This window comes from Salminus brasiliensis, chromosome 13 (assembly GCF_030463535.1).
Source record: "Salminus brasiliensis chromosome 13, fSalBra1.hap2, whole genome shotgun sequence".
Lineage (NCBI taxonomy): Eukaryota > Metazoa > Chordata > Actinopteri > Characiformes > Bryconidae > Salminus > Salminus brasiliensis.
In genome coordinates, this window is record NC_132890.1 from 29792452 (window position 1) to 29815967 (window position 23516).

General features: G+C 41.3%; 1 protein-coding gene across 1 annotated transcript in view; it reads right to left on the reverse strand.

Annotated features, from left to right (window-relative positions):
- atosa (atos homolog A) overlaps window positions 1-18302 on the reverse strand; it is a 52331-nt gene extending 34029 nt beyond the window's left edge. Inside the window, exon 1 of the mRNA XM_072694833.1 lies at window positions 17652-18302. Within this exon, the coding sequence (XP_072550934.1) occupies window positions 17652-17667 (16 nt within the window). The 5' untranslated portion in view covers window positions 17668-18302. The remainder of the gene's footprint in view (window positions 1-17651) is intronic.
- Window positions 18303-23516: the final 5214 nt, after the last annotated feature.

Genomic DNA, 23516 nt, shown 5'->3' on the forward strand with positions numbered 1-23516 from the left:
TCAGCTACTGAGCCTGTTTATCTTAGCCACTTAACCACATATTGAACTTATAAATGAGCTAAACTTACCTAATATGAGTTAATCTATCAAGATAACACACAATACACACTTAACTATCACATGCAGCTGTTTGTCTTAGCCTCTTAACCCCATCCTCTCCATCCACTTCCCACCATAAACAAATCATCCAGTTAACTTAATTGCTAGCTAAACTGCTTTTCTGACTTATAAACAAGACATAGGCTAAAGTTTAATTGTCATATATTGTGTATATTGTAGAAATATACACACACACACACACACACACACACACCTTTTAAAATTTCAAACACGTTACACTCTAGTTAGCTTATTTATTAACCTCCCGGTCATGTCGTATCAAACGGTTAACGGTTGCCTCGTATTTAAAGGGAATGCAGTCTGAAGTAGGCTACTGCTGTGGACACTGATGATAAAGTAGCCAGCTAGCTATACCAACCCAATATTCCAACAGGCTATTTAACATTATTCAGAGCAGAGCTAACTAGCTTTTATGCAAAAAGATCAGTGTTGTGGGACACCATATAACGTCATATCCATCGCCTTCCAAAGCAGACGACCTGCGTCTTATGGCTGAACGTGCTGCATTTAAAGCATCCACTCAAACGTCCATTTATCTGCTTATGCAATGTTGTGGAGGGAAACCCTGGTTATAAAGCTCTGGTGAAGCGGATTCGTCAGGTGTTTATGAGGCTGTAAGTAGAGCTGGGCAATGTGACGATATTTTATCGTATCGTGATCAATTTTGTTATTGTGATAACAATATGCTTTTCTAAGCATAACGAGGACACTGTTAGTGCTTAATAAACACTGATCAGCTGCAGGTTTCATTACTAACAGTGTAATTAGACTGGTTTAATTAGATGAAGAGCAGCAGATGTTATTAAAAATAACTCTGAATTGTAGTTTTTAAGAATCTGCTGCTACTGATGTATTGAGTATGTGATTATATGTATTGTGATGAATATTGTGTATCGCAAAAAAAGTCTTTAAATATCGTAATATAGTATTTTTACCATATCGCCCAGCCCTAGCTCTAAGGTAAGACGTTGGCCTAAGAGTTAACCTAAAAGTCTCACAAGCACAGAGGCGTCCGCTTCATCAGAGCTTCCTAAATGAGCGATGTCTCTGGGTAAGGCTGTTCTGGTGTTGATTTTGTGAACTGGATCAAGCATCTAATCAGTTAAACTCACCCTTTGACAAAACTGCAGATTGTACTAGGTAGCCTAACTGCAAACTTACCTTGCTTACTTTGCATTTTTAACAAAGTAAAAGCCAAAGCTGTGGCATTAACAATTAACTAACACAATAAAACACACACCATAAAACTTTTTATAACTCAAAACAACTGCAGGTTTTTGTAGAAGTCAAAGCTTATATGCCTAATAAATAAAGGAAAAGAAATAAAATGATATAATTAAGCTTATTTACAACTTTGTCTCATTTAGAACGTAAGAAAGTAGCAGTAAATGTCGAGTCAAGTGTCAGTTTAATGTAACCCTTTTTTTGAACAGTTCAGCATTAGTAATCTTTAGTTTTTTCGTCTTCTTGTTCTTCTTATTCTTCACTGCTTTTCAGAGGAAAGGCTGCAGCCTGAGGACTGTGGTTTCAAAACAAAGCCATCTCGCCCTGATAGTTACCTCCCAAAAACTTTCCACTCACAGCTAAAGCAGGGCAGACTGTGAACGCACATAGCAACAAGCCCTGCGCTCTGATTGGACAGAGGACTCTTGCCAGAACCTGAGAACAGTTTCCTGTCTGTGGGTCGAGAGACAGAGACAGAGAGAGAGAGAGAGCGTGAGAGAGAGAGAGAGAGAGAGAGAGAGAGAGCGTGAGAGAGAGAGAGAGAACAAATCCTCCTTCTGCTCGAAGTAACTCAGCTGCTGTATAGATTACAGAAGTCCAGCTTCTGCAGACACTTTTACACACACACACACACACACACACACACACACACACACACACACATAACGAGTTTCTGTGCTTTAGTGCGCCTCAAAGAGTTTAAGGGACACCATAAACCAACAGAAAAGCACCAAAAATCATGACCCAACTTTATTGGGCAGTAATGATCTTAGCTCCGGCGAGGTCTCTTCGCTTTTAATCAAGCTGATCAACTCTCGCTCGTTAGCCGCGGGTAAAAGAAAGCGGGATACCGTTTACATAATTAAACATCATCATGAATTGAGGAACAGGCAGCTCCCGAGGGAGTGCGCACACTCACACACAGCCCTGTATGGCCTTTAGTCATGGGTGTAATTATCTTTAGAAAAGTGGAGGAAGTCAACAATAATGAGTGAATGGGTTGGCTCTTGAAGGCTGGATCCGCCAGCTGACTGCACTGATATATACGAGCAAACGGACACAAAAAAAAGCCTCGGGAAAGTTAAGGCCAGACTTGCAATGTATGTATGTGGGGGAAAATCTGAATAGTCTGCAAGCTTCACAAGTAAAGCCCATTCTAAATTCATCATGGTTGTGAGGTCAGTCACATGGCCATCCTTCCAGCCTATTGTCATTTAGCCCTGCCCACTCAGTCTGCAGCCGTTTAGGCCCGCCCATTCAGACTACAGCAGTTTAGGCCCGCTCACTTAGTCTTCAGCACTTTAGTCTCGCACCCCTAGTCTAAAGCAGTATAGTCCCAACCATGAGTGTAGTCCTGCCCATTGATCTTGCAGCTGCTAACTCTGCCCATTCAAGTGTCGTCATTATATATAAAAGAAAAACTGATTCTAGATCAGTACATGTAGAATATCAAGGTCCACATTTATCAAACCTGTCACAGGGATGTGATACAACTCCAGGTAATATCAGCAAGCTGTGCATATGGCCTGAAATCATGGCTTGCTCGTCACGGTCACTGGCCAGCAAGCTGCTGATCCTGTTACAGCGTTCGGAGTGGATGCGATGCACAGTGACACCTGACACAAACCTGCCATGGCCAGAGATGCTGGCATCATTGACAAGCCCCCCCCCCGTCTACAAGTTTTATAACATCATTTTAGCCTCACTTGGCTCCCTCTGCTTACAGACATACTAAAAATAAAAACCATGTCTCTTGGATGGTTGCTCACTTTTTAAATTATACACAGTGGTGTATAAGAAGCAGTAAAAACAAAGGATCCAATGTGGGTCAGACTTATTGCACGTATTGGGTTTTGATCCACTGTATTGGACCAGGAGTGCACACTTTACTGCATGTGAATAGACTTGATTATAATCAATTCTAATATTATACAAATCAATGCAGTTGAAACGTCACCTTCAGACGAACGCTTCTGGATTATATCATACATGAGCTCACACCAACCTCTGTATTGGTCATAAAAAATAAATCATAAAAGTATAAAATCACAGTTCCCTTTCATCTAGTCTTACGAGAGCGAGTCATTCATTATATTATACAGCGACTGGGTACAGTTCTCTGCTGATCTGAGGTGGTTCTGAAGCTGAAGGTCAATAACAATGCCAGCACTGAGGGACATATGCCACCCCCCAAACAGAAACAGAGAATGTGATTGGTTCTGCTGCTTAATTAGACCATCCCCAACCTGGAATAGAGTTTCTTATTGGTTCTGCCACTAAATTAAACTGCCTTCAAACTGAAATGGAGATTTTGATGGGTTCTATTACTGAGTTATTGGTGTGTCGTCACCCCAGTATTTTGAAAAGTGGTGGAGTAAATGCCTGCATAGTCCCGTCCTTCAGATGCCCATGATCGCTTAACAAAATTTACCAAAAGAAGATTTTACTGCAAGTGCTTTTGGTGCATTTATCCTAAAATATTCACAAAATGTAAAGAGCTGCTTGTATTTTCAACCATAGTGAAAAAAGAGGTCACTTTTTAATATGACTGTGTCAACGTGCTGAAACATGTTATAATACACCGAAGGCCATGTGGACAGTTGACATTCCTGCAGCTCTACACATGTTAATAGGTTTTTAATAATGGGATTTTATACACTTAACTCACTCTCCATTACAGCTAACTCCATCAACATCTCAATACACCAGGGAGAAACCAAGGGTGCTGGAGTTAATGAATCAGGCCCTGAGGAAGCACCATATATACCCTTTACTCCACAGCTCACTCTAGAGCAGCCAGAGTGGACACGACAAGACATGAGTATGTCCTTCAGAAGAGTCAAATTGCTTTCTGGACACTGACAGCAACTGATGCATGGCCAGCATTACCAAATAACACCAAAACAAAACAAAAAAAAACACAGAGGCTTTAAGCCTGACGACCTCCGACTCATTCAAAAAGCACCATGGGAAATCATCCTCCGCAAATTAAATCCCTCAAGGGAGATTTCTGTACTGCATAGCCTTAGGGCTAACAGAGAGAGAGAGAGAGAGAGAGATTCTATTTATTGTCCCACTAATGCCCATTATGTAATAGGCTCAAATCCAGCAGCTCCAGTACAGGGAGAGGGAGGAGGAGGAGGAGGAGGAGGAGGAGGAGGAGGAGTGTTCAGAGCTTCTGCACCAGTCAGGAAAAAAAACTGCAGAAAGCCAGTGGGGGTGGACAAGTGACAGTGAGAGAGAAAAAGTAAAAGAGCCAGAGCAGAAAAAGGGGGCAGAATAAAGAGTGTAATTTTTTTAAACAATTCATAAACTTTTTAAATCCATTTTAGGAACAGTAGCTAAAGTTTCTATAGACTTTCTGCACAAATTCAGATACGTTATTAATAAGGAGACCCGCTACTGGTTGGAACATGAATGGGAGTTCTCAGAACGCTCAACATGCCATCTGTTTACTAATAAAGTCCAGCCCTTCGACGAAGGGAGCCAATCAGCTTGAGGGTCACCCCCCCCCCCCCATCCTCGATGTAGACACCTGTGCAAGTGCAGTAGCCATAACAATCCGGAAATGTACGACATTGTACATTATTGAGCCAAACGCTGCAAACTATTCATGTAATTAATTCAGGCATGAATTAAAAAATCCATAGCAACATCCAGTAGCGTTTTTGAAGCGTTAATATGTTGTCATAAAAAAATATTTGGATGGGAATGTAGCTAATGTAGTTAGCATTGTTAACATAATTAGATTTTAAATAGGGCGTTTTTGCTGATAAAGGCATAAGTAAGCAACACTTTCAGTATATTAACATTTAAATAAGAAAAAAAAAGAGCAAGTCACCTTGTTTTTAGTAAAACATTTATTTATTTATTTATTGTATTTAATACATTCTGGGCTAATTGATTTATTTGGTTTCTTGGCTACGTACATAGCTACAGTTCAAAACTAAAAGAAAGCATCTTTTGAGCCGTGCTCAGTTTTTGCTCGCTTGCTTGCTTGCAATCAGCCATGCTTGTCAAGTTGCCACTTAAATCACCATTATGTCCCTGACATAGCAGAAAAACTGAGCTACAAATTCAATTGCTGTAATATGTCGTGATATTTTAACCCAGGAGGCGTTACCTAATGTCAGTCCAAATCCATGTCAATCTTTCACAAGTGCTGACCAGTGTAGACTTTGAGATAACTAACGAATAAGCCTCTACAAACGTTTATTTAGACTTATGTCAGGTATCATTTAAGGTTACTCTGTCATGTAGCCTTAGGAATGGTGCCATACAGTAAATCTCATGCCTGTTACCAGATAAATCAAATAGAAATCAAACAATGTAATATTGTTTCTCATTCTAAATGCAGTTAATTATTTTTGTCATAATTGTACAGCCTCAGAAGGAAGCCCACACAGAGAGGTTGTGCGAACACACACACATGCACACACACACTTAAGCCCATCTAAAAGCACTCTTTGAAATTCAAGTATTAATCTGAAAACACAGAGCTGCTTTGATCCGGTTTGTTAAAATATGCTTATGTAACGTCTCTAAACACCATCGGTTTTGCTGCCACATGAGTTGGTTGAGGTTAGTTCCATGAGAGGACCATTGTCTTGCTGTCTAACAGACAAATTCTAGGCATATAATTAGTGAATCAAATTACAGCCTACTGCGTCACACTGAATCATTCCCAAATGAGTTGAAATGAATTAGCAAATGGGACGGAGACTCAGGTAAGACAAGGACTTCCGACATTACACTGGGACATGAATCAGAAACACACTCAAAACTTTGTAGGGAGACAAGGGATTGTGTTTTAAGCACATGTTAATAAATATATGAAGACATTAATGAAATAAAATAAATTTCTCTGCTGTCCAATGAAAACCATGTATCTCCATTTTTAGATGGTTTCCCCATGGTTTGAATCCTGACATTTCAACAACTCTGGATGAATGCACCAATAGAAATGCTGTAAATTACTTGGAATAAATTCTTATTTTACATTGACTCTCCATGAAAGTCTTCTCCTGCAAAATCCCCATTACAGCTCCAGTGCAAAACTAAAGGAAGCAAGGAGGAGAAAATGGTGCAAATGTATTGCATTTAGGGGCACATCAAGTAGCAGTCTGAAAGGAGAAGGTCCACCTGTTAAAAAGCTGCAAGGTCAGCTCATTTGAACTAAGCTGGGTCAGTGTGATCTTTGTGACCTCAGATATTTCTCTCACACACACACACACACACACAGACACACACACACACACACACACACACACACACACACACACACACCTCTGCCCTCTCATGGCTCCGTTCTTTTACCATGAGGACAGATTGAGCAATCCCAGTTGATCCAGAACAAACAGTTTGCTTAATAGTTATATGAATTCAATTTTGGTCTGACGTGGTCCGTCTGATGAACTTTGCCTCAGTAAAGCTTCTCTTTTTGCAATCCAAAAACATAAAACTATAGAGCCACATGTGATCACAAAAACTTGCTGGTTTTACATGGTTATATGATGGAATACCCCAAGTCCTATTCACAAATGGTTTTCTTTAAATCTATTAAGAATTCTTTTATTTTACTTTAGTGATTTTATTTTACATTCAACTTGTCTTTATCCCTTAGGACTAAGCGATATGAATGGGTGCGGCTAAAATGCAGCAGACCTATTAAGCGGATATATGTAAATGTGCTGCTTTTGTAACATCGCAACAACGCATTTACATATCAGTAATGAGATTATTTGAGTAGAAGTTTTTAGTAGTAGTATTGTAGAAGTTCTATAAATACTATATCAAGCTGTTTTTTTCTACTCTGTTTTCAATGATAATGGCCTTTTAAAGGTAAATGATCTAGCATGAGGAATTAAAGCAACTATCTCTGGCTGAAAAACAACCAAAATAAGTCACAGCAACCATAATAAGTCACAAACTAAAGAGGCTGCTTCCCCTTTAACCTCTTTCTATCCCACACCAGTCTAGGGACATTCCTCAGCAACTCTCAAAACCTCTCACATGCTTTTTTTTTGCCCTAAAATTAACTCATCTTTTTATTTTTGTTTCTAAGTGTCAGTCACAAATCACCCACAGGGTCAGTGGGTGAAGAGCCGCCACTTCATTTCAGCTCCACTTAAGGAGAGGTATGTGTGTGTTTGTGTGTCCATGTGTAACAGTGTCCTTTTTCCACTGCACACAATCAGCTGATTAGGATCTGTGTGTGTGTGTGTGTGTGTGTGTGTGAGTGTGTCTGTATGTGCGTGTGTTTTTTGAGATGCAGCCAGACCAATGCTGAATCCTGTTGACAATAGCAACAGAAGATCCATGAACACACTGGCCTTTGGAAGAGTTAGCGGTCAGCAGACAACGGGTCAGCAGACAAAACATTAATATATTAACATTAATATTCATTTTTAAGTATTGCCTGTAAAACCTATAAACCCTGTTTCGGGAATGTACAGTTCACTAACCAATACAGCCCACGTCTTTATTTTTGTGACGTCACAACAACACTATGTATTTGCTGAGTTTAGCCCCAACCATTCAAGTTTTCTTATAACCTTATGGCACATGGACAACTTTGCAAAGCCAATGAACAGCCAATCAGTCTTCATGTGCCATAGCACAGGATCCCTTTGACTTTAACCCTTTCCCAAAAAATCTGTTAAAAAAGTAACAGAAAAGAGCAACAAGCAAAAAACTAGTAAAATACTTTTTAATACATTTTAATATGTACATTAAGCAGATATATTGGGAATGTTATTGTTTACAGGTTTTCTATAGTTGGTCTGTACTTGGCCTTTTTACGTGATCCATGCAGGTGTTCTGTGTTCCAGGAGTACTTGCCATACACAACAAACACTCCGAAAAAAGTTTTGTGACATAATTTATCACAATAACAATAACATATCCTCATATCACCCCACCCCAGACAGCTCCTCAGCACTACAGCAAAATTACAAAGCATTAAACTGCCATAATTATTAGTTAGAAGGAGGCAGATCAAGGTTGAGGGACATTACCCTCAGGCACCAGTATACACACATTTACACACATTTACACACTCTAGACGCTCTCAGTTTGGCTTGTGTGTAAACCAAAGCTGTGCGGAGGGTTTGCATAACAGCAGCAGTGAGAGAACATACCAAGTGTCCAGTAACACCAGGTCTAGTTTTACCTTCCCAACAGCGCTATTCAGAGCCACTCTGTCCTGCACGAGCCTTCAGCAAGACAAAACAGGTTGAGTCCTAAAACAGACAGAGACTGGCTCCCGGTCACAAATCAATTAACAGCCCTTTATTGGACTCGGGTAAAGCAGCAACACATGCACAGACAGGTTGAACAAGTGAGTCAATGGCAAATCAATGGCAAAAAAAAGCCAGATTCCCAAGAGAGCCGTAACCAAACCTATCTGAGATAACTTAACCCAGCCAGGCACAGGCCCAAAACCAGAGCATGCAAAACTTGCAAAACAATCCTTCCTTTTCTTATATTAGCAGTGTTACTTTTTCAAAACACTAAAAATGTCTATATAAATATTAACCAAGCTACACATTTCAGACGCATTGTTTTTGTGTTTGTGTGTTGGCATATATCTGTCTATTCAGCCTGCAGTAATAATATTAATGGCATTATTATTATTGATGTCGAAGATGCTTGATCAGAGAAGCTATTCAATTCTGAAAAACGAGTTTCATCAGAAACCACCCTCAGGATCTGCTTGAGGTGTTCACCAAACAAGCAAATAATTCTGGGTGTTTTCAGGCTTTCTGAGCCCCTCTCTGTTCCTCATCTGGAGATCTCTCACGCTCTTTAAAAAAGCTTATCAAAAATTGAGACGGGGATGAGGAAACAGCTGACAGTCCAGGAGCCATCCGGAGCAAATGATGTTTACCAAAAGCGCTCACTGGGGTGAGAAATTAACATAAATGTAATCCCTCTATGTGCTTTTAAAAACCTGCTCCTGCTAAGCGGAGATGAAAACGCTTATTATGACAAGACAGCTTGATTTTGCTTGAGTGCAAAAGCAGTATTCTGAGTTCTTCAAAAGTGTGCGCTTATGCAGAACACCGGCCGACCGAAAAACCTTTATTTTGGTGAGAGAAAACTGGAAATAAACAACAATCCTCCTATTTTTAATTTTAAAACACTGAAAGAATGAACATTTGAAGGACATCTTCCTTTATGAAAGAGCTGTGGGTGGCTGTAATGTCTAGGCTTACTTGGACTGTGCATTCCCTGTTAACAAGAAGAAATCCAGAGGAAATTCAGTGGAACTTGACTGAAAAACATCTTCCTCTAATGAGCCAAACAACTGCCTGAGCCTCACCTCAAAATCAGACAGGCCAACAATGGAGTACAGATGACACTCAAAAATGTTCTGCCCAGCATTGTAACCTAGATCAAACTTTCCCCAATAAAACTGCAAGATACCCCAGCCAGGTGGAACTGAGACTGAGCAGGGGTCAGAAACCCCAAACCTTCTCTTCAACCTACATTTGGGTCACTACTCTACGGAGTGGATACATGAAGCTGAAAAGTGACCCTGCTGGAGAGAAAGGTTCTCAAACTCTGAACCAGTAAGGTTGCAGTGCTGCACAGTGAACCACATCTGATTCACAGTCGTAATTAATTTACAAGTTGAATCAGGTATATCGTAGCCTCAGCACCAGATACCAGGAGTTCCACAAGGGAAATGTGGTGTGTATGAGGAATCGAACGTAGGGCCTTTGGGTTGGTGGTTATAGCTTCCACTGCTTGTCAGTCAGTAGATGGTTCCTCTACACCTTTAGAACCATTTACAAAGTCATTTCTGTCAAACAAACTCCTCTAGCAAGTTATGCAAGATGGCTAGCTATGCTTTTATGAGTTACAACATGGTAAATACATATATTTGACTAAACTCCTCAACAAGGGATATTAAAAGATGAAACTGAGCATGTCTTGTCCAAAAGGTGTCAGCTTGGGAAAGTGCAAGTGAATGTCAAGTACTTGGTTAACAAGTGCAGGTGCCAAGGGAAGATGGAGAAAGTAAACAGGCAAACAATTTAGAGACTTTATGTTTTTAAATAGCACTACTTTCAAATAGAGTAAGTTCAAAGTACAGAGTAAATCCCAAAAGTAAATCTACATTTTAATCCCAGAGGCCTTTGCTCACTTTGTTTTTATTTATTTTTATTTATTTTTATTCTGGTTTACCAGATATCTGTTCATTTACTCTACTCGAAGATCTACTGGATTTCAAACAAGATGTACATTTTGGGCACCCTTCTTTACAGGTACCCTTATAATTTGGATTTAACATTTCTTTGTCTATGCAGCTGTACTGGATCTGGACTAACAAGAAATCATGTGTCATTTGGTCCCAATTTGATTCTTATAGTTGTTTTTATACAGTAGTATTTAACACTGTGCAATTACATAAGAAATTACTTGTTTTTTCAGACATGTACTTAGCCATGTGGTCATTTTCCATATATAGCTCTAGTTAGGTAGACTACTATATAATATATTTCAAAGATAGAGGCATAATTTTACAATGTCAACACCCTACCACCCTGTTTACCATATAAACTCAATGACAAGCCCTGTGCCTATTTAAGTGTGACCAGACTGATATTTTTGGGAGCGGGTGAGCGCACTGGTGTGGCAAAGCCTTTACCCAGTCACACGGCTTCTAATAAAAGCATGGCACAGCAAGCCTTTGTCTCCCAGAGCGCCAGAACCAACAGGCCCAGATGGTTCTTCATCCGCAGGTTGGCTCCCTGCGGAAGAGACGCCTTTGAGTTGGGGGGCTCGTCCGGGATCTGCTTTCCTCGCCCTCATCTTTCGCTGCATATTAAGGAAGTAGCTGCAAAACTGGTCCGAGATCAGCGAGGGCGAACCAGCAGGCAACAGCATGATGCTTCAAAGGCCGGCGGCAAAGATCACGACCACACAGGAAGTGATGTCACCCCTCTCCTCCAGGCTGGAGCAACACAGAGAGAGAACGAGAGCGGGTGCCATGTCCTGGTTGAGTGACCCTGATTAATTACGCAATCGCGCTGCTGAGAGCACCACTGAGAGGGACGTCAATTTCTTCACAGTTTCCAGCCTCAGGCCCCGTTCTAAACTGGTATACTGTTGGACGAAGCTGAGCCTATATTTTTAAACCTGTCCCAGTCCTTGATGTTTAAAAGTACCTCAATCAGCTTCTAGGCTCTATAGCACTGGTTTGCTGCTGAAGATATGGTCATATGGGTTATAGGTAGGAGGTCAACATTCACGTGTCTGCCCTGTTCCCAAGGGATAAACAAGAAAATCATACTTTATATTTGATAATATGTATATGACATTTTAAAGAATAGTTGCTTTTAAAAAGAAAATATCAATATCAGTAAGTTTGACCCTTTTCACCCATAGTAGTCCATCCTGAGGCCCACCTGTTTGCAAGCTCCATACTGCTCTGACAAAATCCACAATTAAAGCCTCTGTACCTTAGATACCCCGAGTTGAATCAGGTGTGTTTAAGCAAGAAAAGCACAAAATCGGGTGGGTATTGGGACCTCCAGGACCAGAACTGCCCATCTCTGGTGTACAACATTGCATTACTGAAAATAATACAAAAATTCTCACACTGCTTTTTAAATGACAAAAAAACATTGACCAAATAAAACAAAATACAGTAAATCATGCATATTGATACGTATGTGAATACCTTTGCAGTTCTAGCTATAGTAGCAAAGCCAGAAATCGGTACGAGAGGGCAAGGTACTACGTCACATCAACCAAACGTGCCTTTACAGGCCTTTCCCGGACTGTTCAGTATGGCAGAAATGTCAGTATTCGCCTCAACAGCCTAATTATACACTTTCTCAGATTCTTTCAGACAAAGGCTTTACAGAGCTGACCGTGTGGACGTTAGCAGCTGTTAACACATCAAATTCAGCTCAGCGAGCAATGTGTGTTTGTGGGTGGGGGCTGAGGGGGGACTCCCCTCAGGGTTTCTGCTCAGGGAAGAGAACAAACCAAAACAAACTCAAACTACACCAAAACCTACGCCCAGAAACTAACAGCTGACTGCACTGTACTCCAGCCAGTTCCTCAGCCTTGACTGAATATGACATCATCTTTGTGTGGATTGTGTGAAAGAGTGCACACACGTTTCCACATGGTGTTCGTTCCTCAGCGTGACCGAACATTCAGAGTGTAACTTCACAAAGACACTCCACTGTTTCAAGCATGAGGTACGAACATTCTACACACTCCTAGTCACTCGTAAACCCTCGAAAACGACAGCAGATAGGAACCGCAGAACTGGAGACACTTTTTGATGACTGATGTCAGTCACTCGACTGTTTCAGTCACTCTGTCCGGATCAATGGCAGCGAGAAAAAATACGAGCTTGTTTACTATGTCGAACACGAGATGTTTATTGGACGCTGCCCTGGCCGAATTGATTTTTCGTCTCTGAGGCGGGATTCCAGAAGAGGCCGCATGATCCTGTTACACGTTGGGGTTTATTGTGACTGTCACCCTGGCGCTACAGACAACACATCACCGCCATAGGAGGCCACGGCTCGGGCAAACATCATTACCATACCAATCCCAAAGGCATGGCTTTGTCTATACATCTCCCTCTGAGAGTGAGAGAACTCTCATGAATCCCAGCTTAGGGACCTTTTTTTATTTAAAAAAAGGCATGCCAAATTAGTGTGAAAATGCTGAATACAATGTAGTAACCACACACACACACACACACACACACACACACACACACACACACACACACACACACACAGCAGAGAAAAGGGAAAGCGGTGGAAGAAGAAATTACTTAAGAGTGTCTGTTATTTGCATCAGTGGAACAGTATGTTCTCAATAACAATGGCAAGAAGAGGCACCATGCTGTATGGGATCCACACTTGGGCTATCTTTTGCAGCAGACCTGCTTTATTCTTAGGGCCATAAAATAGAACCAGTAGGTTCTGACATAGAATTGCCAGGCTGAAGGACAACTACGCAGTAGTTCTGTGGCACAGGTTTGGCTATGTGGCTATAGGCTAACCTAACACATTTTATTACTCAATGAAAATTAAGAAAGATGATTGTCATATGTAGAATTACAGCAATGAACAGTATTACCGTGATCCCAACATGAGCATTACAGTGACTTACAATACATCTCACTTTTTTTCCCAGATGCTAATTTCATTGTTGGTCTGGCACCAATGCCAATACCACATTGGCATTAGTGCCGATACTGGCTCTTATGCATGTATTGTATCAGGAAGAGGAGTTTTTGACGTGAGTAGCGGGGGATCGTTACGTGAGCAGTAAATTGCCCCCTGCAAAATCTGTAAGGCAGTATTTTAGGGGGTGACTGACCTGAAAACGCTGTTAAACAACTGCAGCAATCTGTACAGACCAGATGGAACAGAATTGCATGGTTGAAAGTTTGCTTGACAGTGAGTTTTAACAACTAGTGAAATGCCACTCACTGAAGCTCAGTACCTTTACACACCTTATGGACAAGTGCTTGGGTGTTAAACTACTGCAGAAAAACTGATTTCTAAACTATTGAAATTTGATTGTTGATTTTCTTCCCCACAAATGAAGCTGGTAATTTAGACATAGTGCCTTTACACTCTCTTACTCGCAACTGTTTGTACACTGTGTCAGTTTTCATTTTTTCATGGCTCTGAAACTCTTTAAATGCAAAGTTCATGGCATAAAGGCATGAATAGAGTAGCAAACTGGGCTTGACTGTAATATTATGGAATCATCAACAGTGATAGTATAGAGAGCATTAACACATCTGCAATCCAGACGTTCCTCAGGTTTGTTGAGGTTTAACCAAAATATTGCTAACCAGGTGATTAGTGTTGACCCTTCTTCAGAACCTCATTCTTTTCAAGTGCAGATAATACAGTACCACTGTTTCTCTGTTGCATTTGCATCAAACCATTAATTGCCTGAAAACTGGCATTAATCAAAACTAAAGGGTTTAATAAAGTACAATATAATCAAACTTTTTAAACAGATTTTTGAGATTTAGAGTATGTTTGTATAGTGAATTCGTTTATATTCTGTCTGTGTTGGTTTGTGTTATAATGTTGTTTATGTTATTGTATAAATCATTAATTATACAAATGGTGAATACTGAATTTCACTCCCCAAGGACCAGTAGTATTCAAGGGCCCTTAGTGTTAGCTAGGGTTAGTCTGAGTTAGCCTCAATCAAACATGTTAGCTAAGGCTATCCTGAGTTTGCCAGAGTTAAACCTATTAGCTAAAGCTTTCCAGTGCCTGAATTTAACTTGTCAGCTAAGCTTGGCCTATCCTAGCCTGAATTAAATCTCTATACCAGAGCAGCATCGGCCTGTATTGTGCTGGGATTAGATTACTCAAATTCAGAAAGTTTTTGACACAATACTGTCGGAGATTTTGTGTGTCTGGTCAGAGTACGAGTACCGTGAATAAGGAACGAGTCATGTAGTGTGACATAATCAACGAAGAGCGATTTGACATCAGAGGAACTAAGGAAAGATTTTTTGAGCTGTGGCAACGATACCCCTGCCTTTTTGACCTTTTATAAGGGTACTACCATGACCGAGTACAGAAGGATAAACCCTTTTCCATCATTTTTCGTCCACAAGACATTCGGTTTACATACACTGAACCTGGTAGCTACATGTATGTAGTGTTATCTCCAGTTCCCTTTGAAGGACAGACAGCCCATACTGTCCTTCTACTGTCCTCTTCGTGACACCCAATCGACTTCTTATTTAATGTTTTCTAAACACAAAAAACGCCAGCCTTGCACACAGCGGCTCTGCAGCAATGATTGGCAGTTTCTTGACCCTCCTCACCAACAACCAATGAACTCACACAAGGACGTGAATTATGATTGGTAGGCATCAAATATGTAGCGCTGCCTCCCGATCAAAACATGGCACAAAAAAATAATGACAGAATAACTGCGTAACCCAACATTGTGAACATTATGAAAGACTACTGTGAACAATATTGAAAAAATACTGTGCAGTCTGATCTACCAATGTTGGGCTTGCATTAAGACTATTAGTGCCGTCTTAGCAAAGTAGCAAACTATTTAAAATAGTTTAGTCTGGGCACATGCATATCTACCTGTGCCTTCTGAGGTTCCTCCCAGAGTTGTTGACTGATGACTCTGATGTGCATGATTCATCTAATTACACTGTTAAAAGTGATGCTGTTGACTTTTTACAGAAGAAGATTTAGAAATGAAGGCTGTCAACACATTTTTTATGGGATTTTAGTGGTAAATGTGAACGTGTGCATTCTGGTACAATGCATGTGCGAACAGCGCAAAGCCTGAACATTACTGATAAAAGGCAGGATGCTCTATGTCTTGAGTGTGATATATTGAGTGGCTACATTGTTAACTTTTCTAAATACAGACACGTTTACTAGGCCATACTGTGCATTAAATAATATGTTTAAACAAACAATGCAGAATAGGGTCTGTGAGTAATGTCATGCTAATCTGTACTGTACAGCCACTGATTGAAACCAATCAGCAAGCTCAAGGAGTCAAGTCTCTCCATGTCGCTAGACAAAGACTCTCTGTTTCCAGATTGATCCTTTAATGATTTAATCAGGAGAATTTAATCAGAGCCACTCAATGTCACTGACTACCACCCAGAACAGAAAACCAACCCTAGACGAAACATTAAGGCCTTGCTGAAAAGCTAAAAATGATAAAAACATAAAAGCTGCAATTCACAAGCAAAGAGAACATGTCATTTTTGCCTTGTGTCATGTGATCATGAAGAGGTGTGCAGGTGAGATCCACAGGCTTTGGTCAAACCTAAACAAGAGAACATCATACAAACACAATTGTATTACTGGCTTTATGGGGTGTTTCCACTGTGTTCTGTGTGACTGTAGGTAAATGCTGGTGTGCTCCACCTAACTCGACCCTAACCCTAGCTACAGCAAACACAGGATCGACCTCTTATCCTTTTTCACAACAGTGCTGCAATTTGGTTCTCACAAAGAGCTAAATGCACATACAGGCTTTTTGTGGTACACCTTTGTGAGGACTTCCTCTGACCCATGACTAATCCAGCTAATGCTAATCCTAAACCTGAGCCTAACCTTAACCTCAATAACCAAAAGACAACTTTTATCCCTTCTAGTTTTGCCATCAAAGTTGCATTTGTCGGGGGGGAGGGGGTACAGATTTGGCATGCCTTCACATCATTAGAAGGACCTTTGGCCCCCAGAAGAGAGTTAAACACACACACAAGTACTTACGACATATTTGTGAGGACGTCCATTGTCTTATAACAATAGTGTAAGCCTGGCAAAGAATTCATTGAGTTGTCATGGTTACCTTTACGAAACTCATTTAGGGGCTTTAAGCCTTAACCCAACCTCCGGACCTGGAGGTGCTTCAAGACGTTTAGCTACATTAATGGTTTAAAAATGTCCTCACTTCTACAGACTGTATGTACACCCATCATTAAGAGAGAAAAAGAGAGAGGGAGAGGAACACACACACACACACACACACACACACACACACATTTGTTTGTGATTTAACTAGATTTAAATCCACGCCAAGAAATGCTACACCAACACCTAAACCTCCTAAACCTGGGCCTGAGCCTAATCTTACTCCCGGTGACCAAAACTCAACCCATCACTTTTTAGTTTTTGGGTTCTGCGGTGAAAACCGCCTGATGAGGGGCAAAATGACCTGACTTTAACAGATCTGTCATGTTTTCTTATCATTATGAAGATATCTGGTCCTCACAAAGAGTCACTCTCTCTCTCTCTCTCACACACACACACACACACACACACAGACACACACACAAGCACAGGATGCAAACAATCTGCACTGTACACAAACAAGCCGCGCCGATCCGCCCATAGGGGGCGCTGCAAAGCATAAACTCAACGCCATGTAGGACGCTTTGTTCCTTTGGTGAAAGCTACAGAGGGCGACGCTAAAAACATTAGATACAAAGAATCGCACAAACACACACTAATGGAGACTTTGCCCCTTCCTAGCAGCCAAATCCACCACTTTAAAAGAACAGTCGTTGTTAAAAATCATCCACAGACACGCAGCACATCGTCTACTTTCCCAGTCAGCTGTTATTATTATGATGATGATGATGATGATGATGATCATCTCCCCTGGATCTGATGGCATTTGAAGGCTAACAGCTCAGACACCGAGCACAACACGCCAGAAATGGGCATTGCAGCCCTGCTGGGGGTGTTGGAGAGCATGCTAGAAGGTTTCAGAGGAAACTGAAGGCTTTAGGGATGGTTATTTACCTCGCTCAGGTTTCATGCTGGCCACCGTGAGGTCCTCCAGGTCGCCTGGCTGGTTCTCGGGTCTTCCTTTCCCGTCTCCTAAGGGTCTCCTAAGGGTCTCGGCTGTGGTGTTGAAGGACTCTCGTTAAAGCCTCAGACTAACTAACTACGTGGCTCTTAGCCATCCGGATGCCTTCGCCCCTCTCAGCAGCTCAGTCTCAGTCTCAAGCTTCTCCTCCTCCTCCTGGGGCCACAACCACCACCACCACCACCACCAGCACCAGCACCGTTCACTGCTGCTGAACTAGCTAGTCCATGAAGCCTGAACGCCCCCTAAAAACGCCACGACCACCACTCACGAGCCAGCTTTAGCTATATAGCTATGAATGCAGAGACAAACGGTCGAGGACACCTTTGTTTGGCCAACTAGGTCACACGCCACCTCCAAAGCTGCTCTCTGCGCCTCCTCATGCCCCCATTGCCAAAGCCTCCCAGCTCCACCAACAGAGCTACCAAAAGCTGGAGGGACGCTGATCTCAGCAGGCTGGTCGGCCGAATGTGGAGCCAGACAACTGCAGCGAGAGCAAACCCCTCTCGACCATCCCAGCCCCCGCTCCAACCCACACCGGACAGGTACAATAATAACAGAAGAGAGCTTCTCTGCTACTGCACCACCTTCTCCTCCTCCACCTCCTCCTCCACCACCTCCTCCACCTCCTGCTGCTGCTGCTGCTCAAAGCCTTCAACGCAGTCTGAGCTGCAGTATCAGGGGGACACTGAGTCCAAATACAGACGCATGTCTCCAGCTGCCCTCACCACTTCTCCCCTCATAGCACCGTCTCTCCCTCTCGGGTCACAGCCTGCTCGAGCCTCTGCGGACCCCCCAGACGCAACTGGTTAGAAGTTGGGTTTAGATGAAGGGCTGGATCCTGCCACGCTGATCACCCCCACTCGGCACGACCACCCCCCCTGCGGAAGATCCTGCGGAGTTTTTAAAGAATTAGCTGGATGTCTGAAGCTGATGGACTGGACTGGGCTGAGCTGAGCTGAGCTGGACTGAGCTGAGCTGGTGGATGACGTAGGCGCCCCCTCTCTCTCCTGCCTCGCTGCTTGTCAAAACACATATGAGGAGCTCAGCGCGGCCACGTGATCTGGCGCAGGCCCCGCCCTCCCCGGAACATCACTTCCTCAGTGGCGCTCTGCTGTAGAGAGGCTTGGCCCGAGCGAGAGGGGCAACTAAGGATAGCAGCATCTATATAAACACCCCGTGTTTCGACTGTTTTTGATTATATAATGATCATATAATGTATACAGACATATAACCTGTTAATTTGGTATTTAGATATGCATAAGTGGGCAGTTCTCTGTTCCTGCATGGAGAAAGTTTACCCTACTACCTGCAACTGTGGCTACCTTCACCTAATAATTCGGCAAATAGTGCAAAAGTCAGCTGGGGACTTAATAAAAAGAGAGTTAAACAACTTGCCGTATATCCTGTTTATTATTTCCAAGCTGAAATGAGAACATGTATTTTTATGTATAATAAAAGTATCATAAAAGTCCCTGCACTGTTATGTAGTATCTGCTGGTAGGTTTATGGTGTCCTCTGCCCCCCCTGCTTCACTGGGACATGGCTGCATGCTGCTCTCTGGACAGCTGAGGACAAACACTCACACATTAGTCATCAGTCATGCTTTCCATCATTCTGGGGGCATTTGGTCCCCAAAAAGACCAAAACACACTCATGCTCAACGTATGACTGTAAGAGTATTACTTTTAATAATATTAAGACATCATGAATGCAAGACTCTGCAATGTTGCTCCAAGACAAGCAACCTAGAGCTGCTAGCATCCCCTGCTAAGCTACAGCTGTGTCAGTTGGCCCCCGCCTGAATTGGCATGTTTCCCAACAAGAGCACTGAACAGACATGAAATTGAGGTGATTTAACACATGAACTGACTGCTGAGATGTTAAACGTCTGCTTGGAAAGGAGCATCGAAATGTTTTGGTCCGTTTTGGAGACCGGAAGTGTAGAAGAGTGAGTCATCTCGCTGCTCCTATCATTCTTCAGGATCTTTGCGCTGGCTTCGGCCTCACGTGACTCTGTTACCATGGCGACCGGTGGCGTCCAAATAAAGTCCGCGCTGGCTCCTCTGTCCCAGCTGTGATTCCCTGCCTGCCGAGAAAACCCCCGACCGAGATTTACAGAGTTTAGCGTTTCAGAGCGATTTAACTCACTAATCTCTAATTCTGACATTTAAATGCTTTTTAAATTAATTTAAGAAATGTTTTTTATTAGATCAAATGTCTAAAAAAAAGCGAGTTTAATCAGTTTAAGCGAAAAGTCTAAAATCACCTAATCTGTCCCATTAAATTTAATGATTTGACCACGTGTTTAAAAAACGGGAAAAACAAGTTTGCTTGTAAATAAAAGCAAAAAAATCATAAAAAAATTAAAATTCCCACTTTACATACTTATCCTGAGGTATATAATCGCCCTTTCGGCCTGTGGTACTTTCTTAGTATTATCTATATTATCTATATTCCAGCAAAAATAATATTTGTCAAAAGAAAATCTTTTTAAAATAAAATAAAAGATTAATAGACCAATAGAAAAACGCCCAAATTACTAAGCTTTACATTGACTGAAAGTTATTTCCCTCTGCTGTAAAGTTGCCATTTTTGACATTATATAATATATAAATATACAATAGCATATTGTATAGTTATATACAATATATGCAACGGTATAAACCTATATATTAATATAGTGTATATATCATAATGTGTATTATTTCCCCCCTACAACATGTCTTTGCATTATTTTATAGTAATTTATTAGTAGTCTGTATATTATCCTGTATAATAATTCTCTGAATTTATCTTAAATTATGCAGGTCATGGGGAAATCTTTTAGTAAACGGTTTCCACTGCAGTTTATAAATATGTTGAAATCATTATTATAACTGAGCAAGTAAGTATTTTGCCTCCTTATGATAACATTACTGGTCATGTTAAGGCCAGGCTTTCCTTTAACACAGCTGAAAGGTCTGATTCTAGCTCTTAGCCTCTACTGCGCTGCCATCTAGTGGTGATGTGGCTGTATTACAATACAAATAATTAACTGAGTAAAAGAGAGTTTTTATTTAGCGAAATAAAGTCGTATAAATGATTGAGCAGTCTGTAATGTGTCTAGGACTGTCCTCAGAGGTAGGACGTGCAGTGCTCTACCTCAAGGCCATTTAGATGTAAAATTAGAAGAACCTGGTAGTTTGTTTTGTAGGTCTGTGGACGAGGGGGGTGACTTGTCATTTCTTAAATATCTGGTTAAATGTTTTACTTTTTTAACTTGAACAAATGAGGCTTTTTTTTTTACTATTTCATTTTGAATTGACAGCAAATCCTCAGTCCGTGTCTTAGTTAATGCGCTTAGAATCAGAGCGCCCTCAAGTGGTCATTATAGTGAAATTGCAGAGGTAGCAGACACTGAACTCTGCTATTGAGATGCTGTTTTTTATTAAATGCCCTAATGTGCACTGTACTGTCCATACTGTAGTGTACTGGTTTACCCCACACATAGTATTGTTCACATTACACTGTTATATAGTGCTATTCTACACTAAACTGAGCATTGTTGTAACTTGTCACCTATTTACTCCTTCCTTTTCCACTTCAGTCCACACTGCAAGCCTCTGTACAGGTTGGTGACATACTGTTATTTCTTGTTATGTGTTGTCTGGGGATCCATCTAGTATGTTTAATATCAATATACTTCTCGCAAGTGCAGTGTCTCTTAAGATGCATCCTGAAAATTCAGTATTCTCAGTGAGAGAGGTAATCTCACAGAGAACTGCAGTGTATCTGTGAGTATTTCATTAGAAGCACCATTTTTTCATAGCCTATGTTAGTATATAGTCCATCCAGTTACTCCACTGGATATGAAGTCCAGCGGGCGAGTGCAGACTGCTAGCTTTAAATGGAGGGTACTTACTATTGGTGATCTCTGCCACTAATATACTATTTATATATAAAACCTGAGTTACCTGAACAGCAATGTGAAAGACTAAAGACTAGAGAGCCGGCCAAGATATGAAAGCTGTGATTGGCAGTTAAGGTTATTTCACCATAGTGATTTCTTAACACTCTCAAAGTTCAGAATTAAATGTCTTTGCATTATAATTATTACAATCATTTATTTTCATTATTTGAGCAGTTGTTTCGAGCAGTTCTCATTTCACTAAATAAATGCTCTAAATAGCAAATATTTTTATTTGGAATTTAGGGGAAATGTTGTCCATGGTTTATGAAATACAATGCAAATGTTAATTTCCCTAAACACACTGCCTTTAAATAGTAAATCCAGAGAAACTGATCATGTAGGGTGGTCATTTTTTCCAGAGCTGTATATACACAATAGTGTACATTAGCTTTAAGCTAACAGCAATGCAATCTTTAAACCAAACAACGCAATGGATTATGGGTATTCCATGTCCTCTAGGGTACCTTGTTAGTACACTATGTATAACGGAGCACCGTGGGACATTACAGTACATTGAAAACTCTGTACCAGTACAAACAGGCAGAATTCGAAAGTAGTTCACTATATAGTGAATAGGGTCTGGTTTTGGACACTGCTCACTATAAAACTGCAGTTTTAATACAAGCATTGTTCTATTAAATAAAAATGTATTCTTCTAATTCTCCAAGGCTCTGCTATTTACTGTACTTTTGTAATGGGGGAATTTATGACCTCATTTTTTAGGAGAAATTGATCACACTTACACTGAGCATAGGCAGCCTTGGTAAAGGGTGCATTGAGAAGAAGTGCAATAAATATTCTGTCCTTTAACCTCATTATTGAACTGTTTTCAAATGTGTGTTTGCACACATGTTCCAACTACCGGTTGGCTTAAACTCGTAGAATATGTTTGGATTTCTGATTAATATGCTAACAGTTTTTAATATCATTATCATGTAATAATAGTTACTTAATACACTTGAGGTTGCACTTCTGTGAGATACCTGGCCTTGTGCCTATGACTGCAGCACACTTGTGTCGACATTTATGGTGTAGCACAACCTCGAGTGTATTATTGTGATCATACTACAGTTCTAAAATCTAAAAATCCTGCACTGCACTTTCAACACTGAGGGTCATACAGCTTGCTGCTCTCCACCCTCATGGATTAGATTCTTCTTGCCCATGTTTAGCTAGCTGAACCAGGGACATCTGCCTTCACCACAGTGTTTTTTGTGCAATACTTCAAACACAGAAACGGGTCGTCCATCAAAACCGGCACTGAAACACTGAAGCACTGAATGTTTTTTGGCTACGTTCACACAGCACTTTAAACAGAGACATCACCCCAAATATGGATGAGGTCTGTTACCTCACCGTCCCGCCACTGATAACCTCCCTCACCGCTGTCTTCCATTTTCCCGTCTCCCCAGCGATTGTGAGTTGCTTGAACTACGATCTGATTTCAGTTTTTGACTCCCAAGCCATGCTGCTTTGCCATCAGCAGTCGGAGTCAGAGAGAGTGCAATTGGCTGGGTTCTCTCCAGGTGGGTAGATGGCGCTCTCTCCCCTCATTACTTTAAAGGTTGGCTGGCACAGGCGTCTGCTAGCTGGTGCGTCAGAGCGGGGGAACCAGCGCTTTCCTCCGAGCGTGTCTGTATTGGAGGAGACGTGTTAAGTCCCTACCCTTCTAGTGTTGGGATCATTGCTAGTGGCAGGGGAGCTATGAATGGGTGGGTTAATTCTTATGCAGACTTAGGTGTTCTTTATGTTGTGGTGGGTTCATGTTTGAAATCTTGTCCACACTGCTTTGCATATTAATAAAAAAAAATACTGAAGTTAAAACGACAGAGAAACAGGAGTCTGG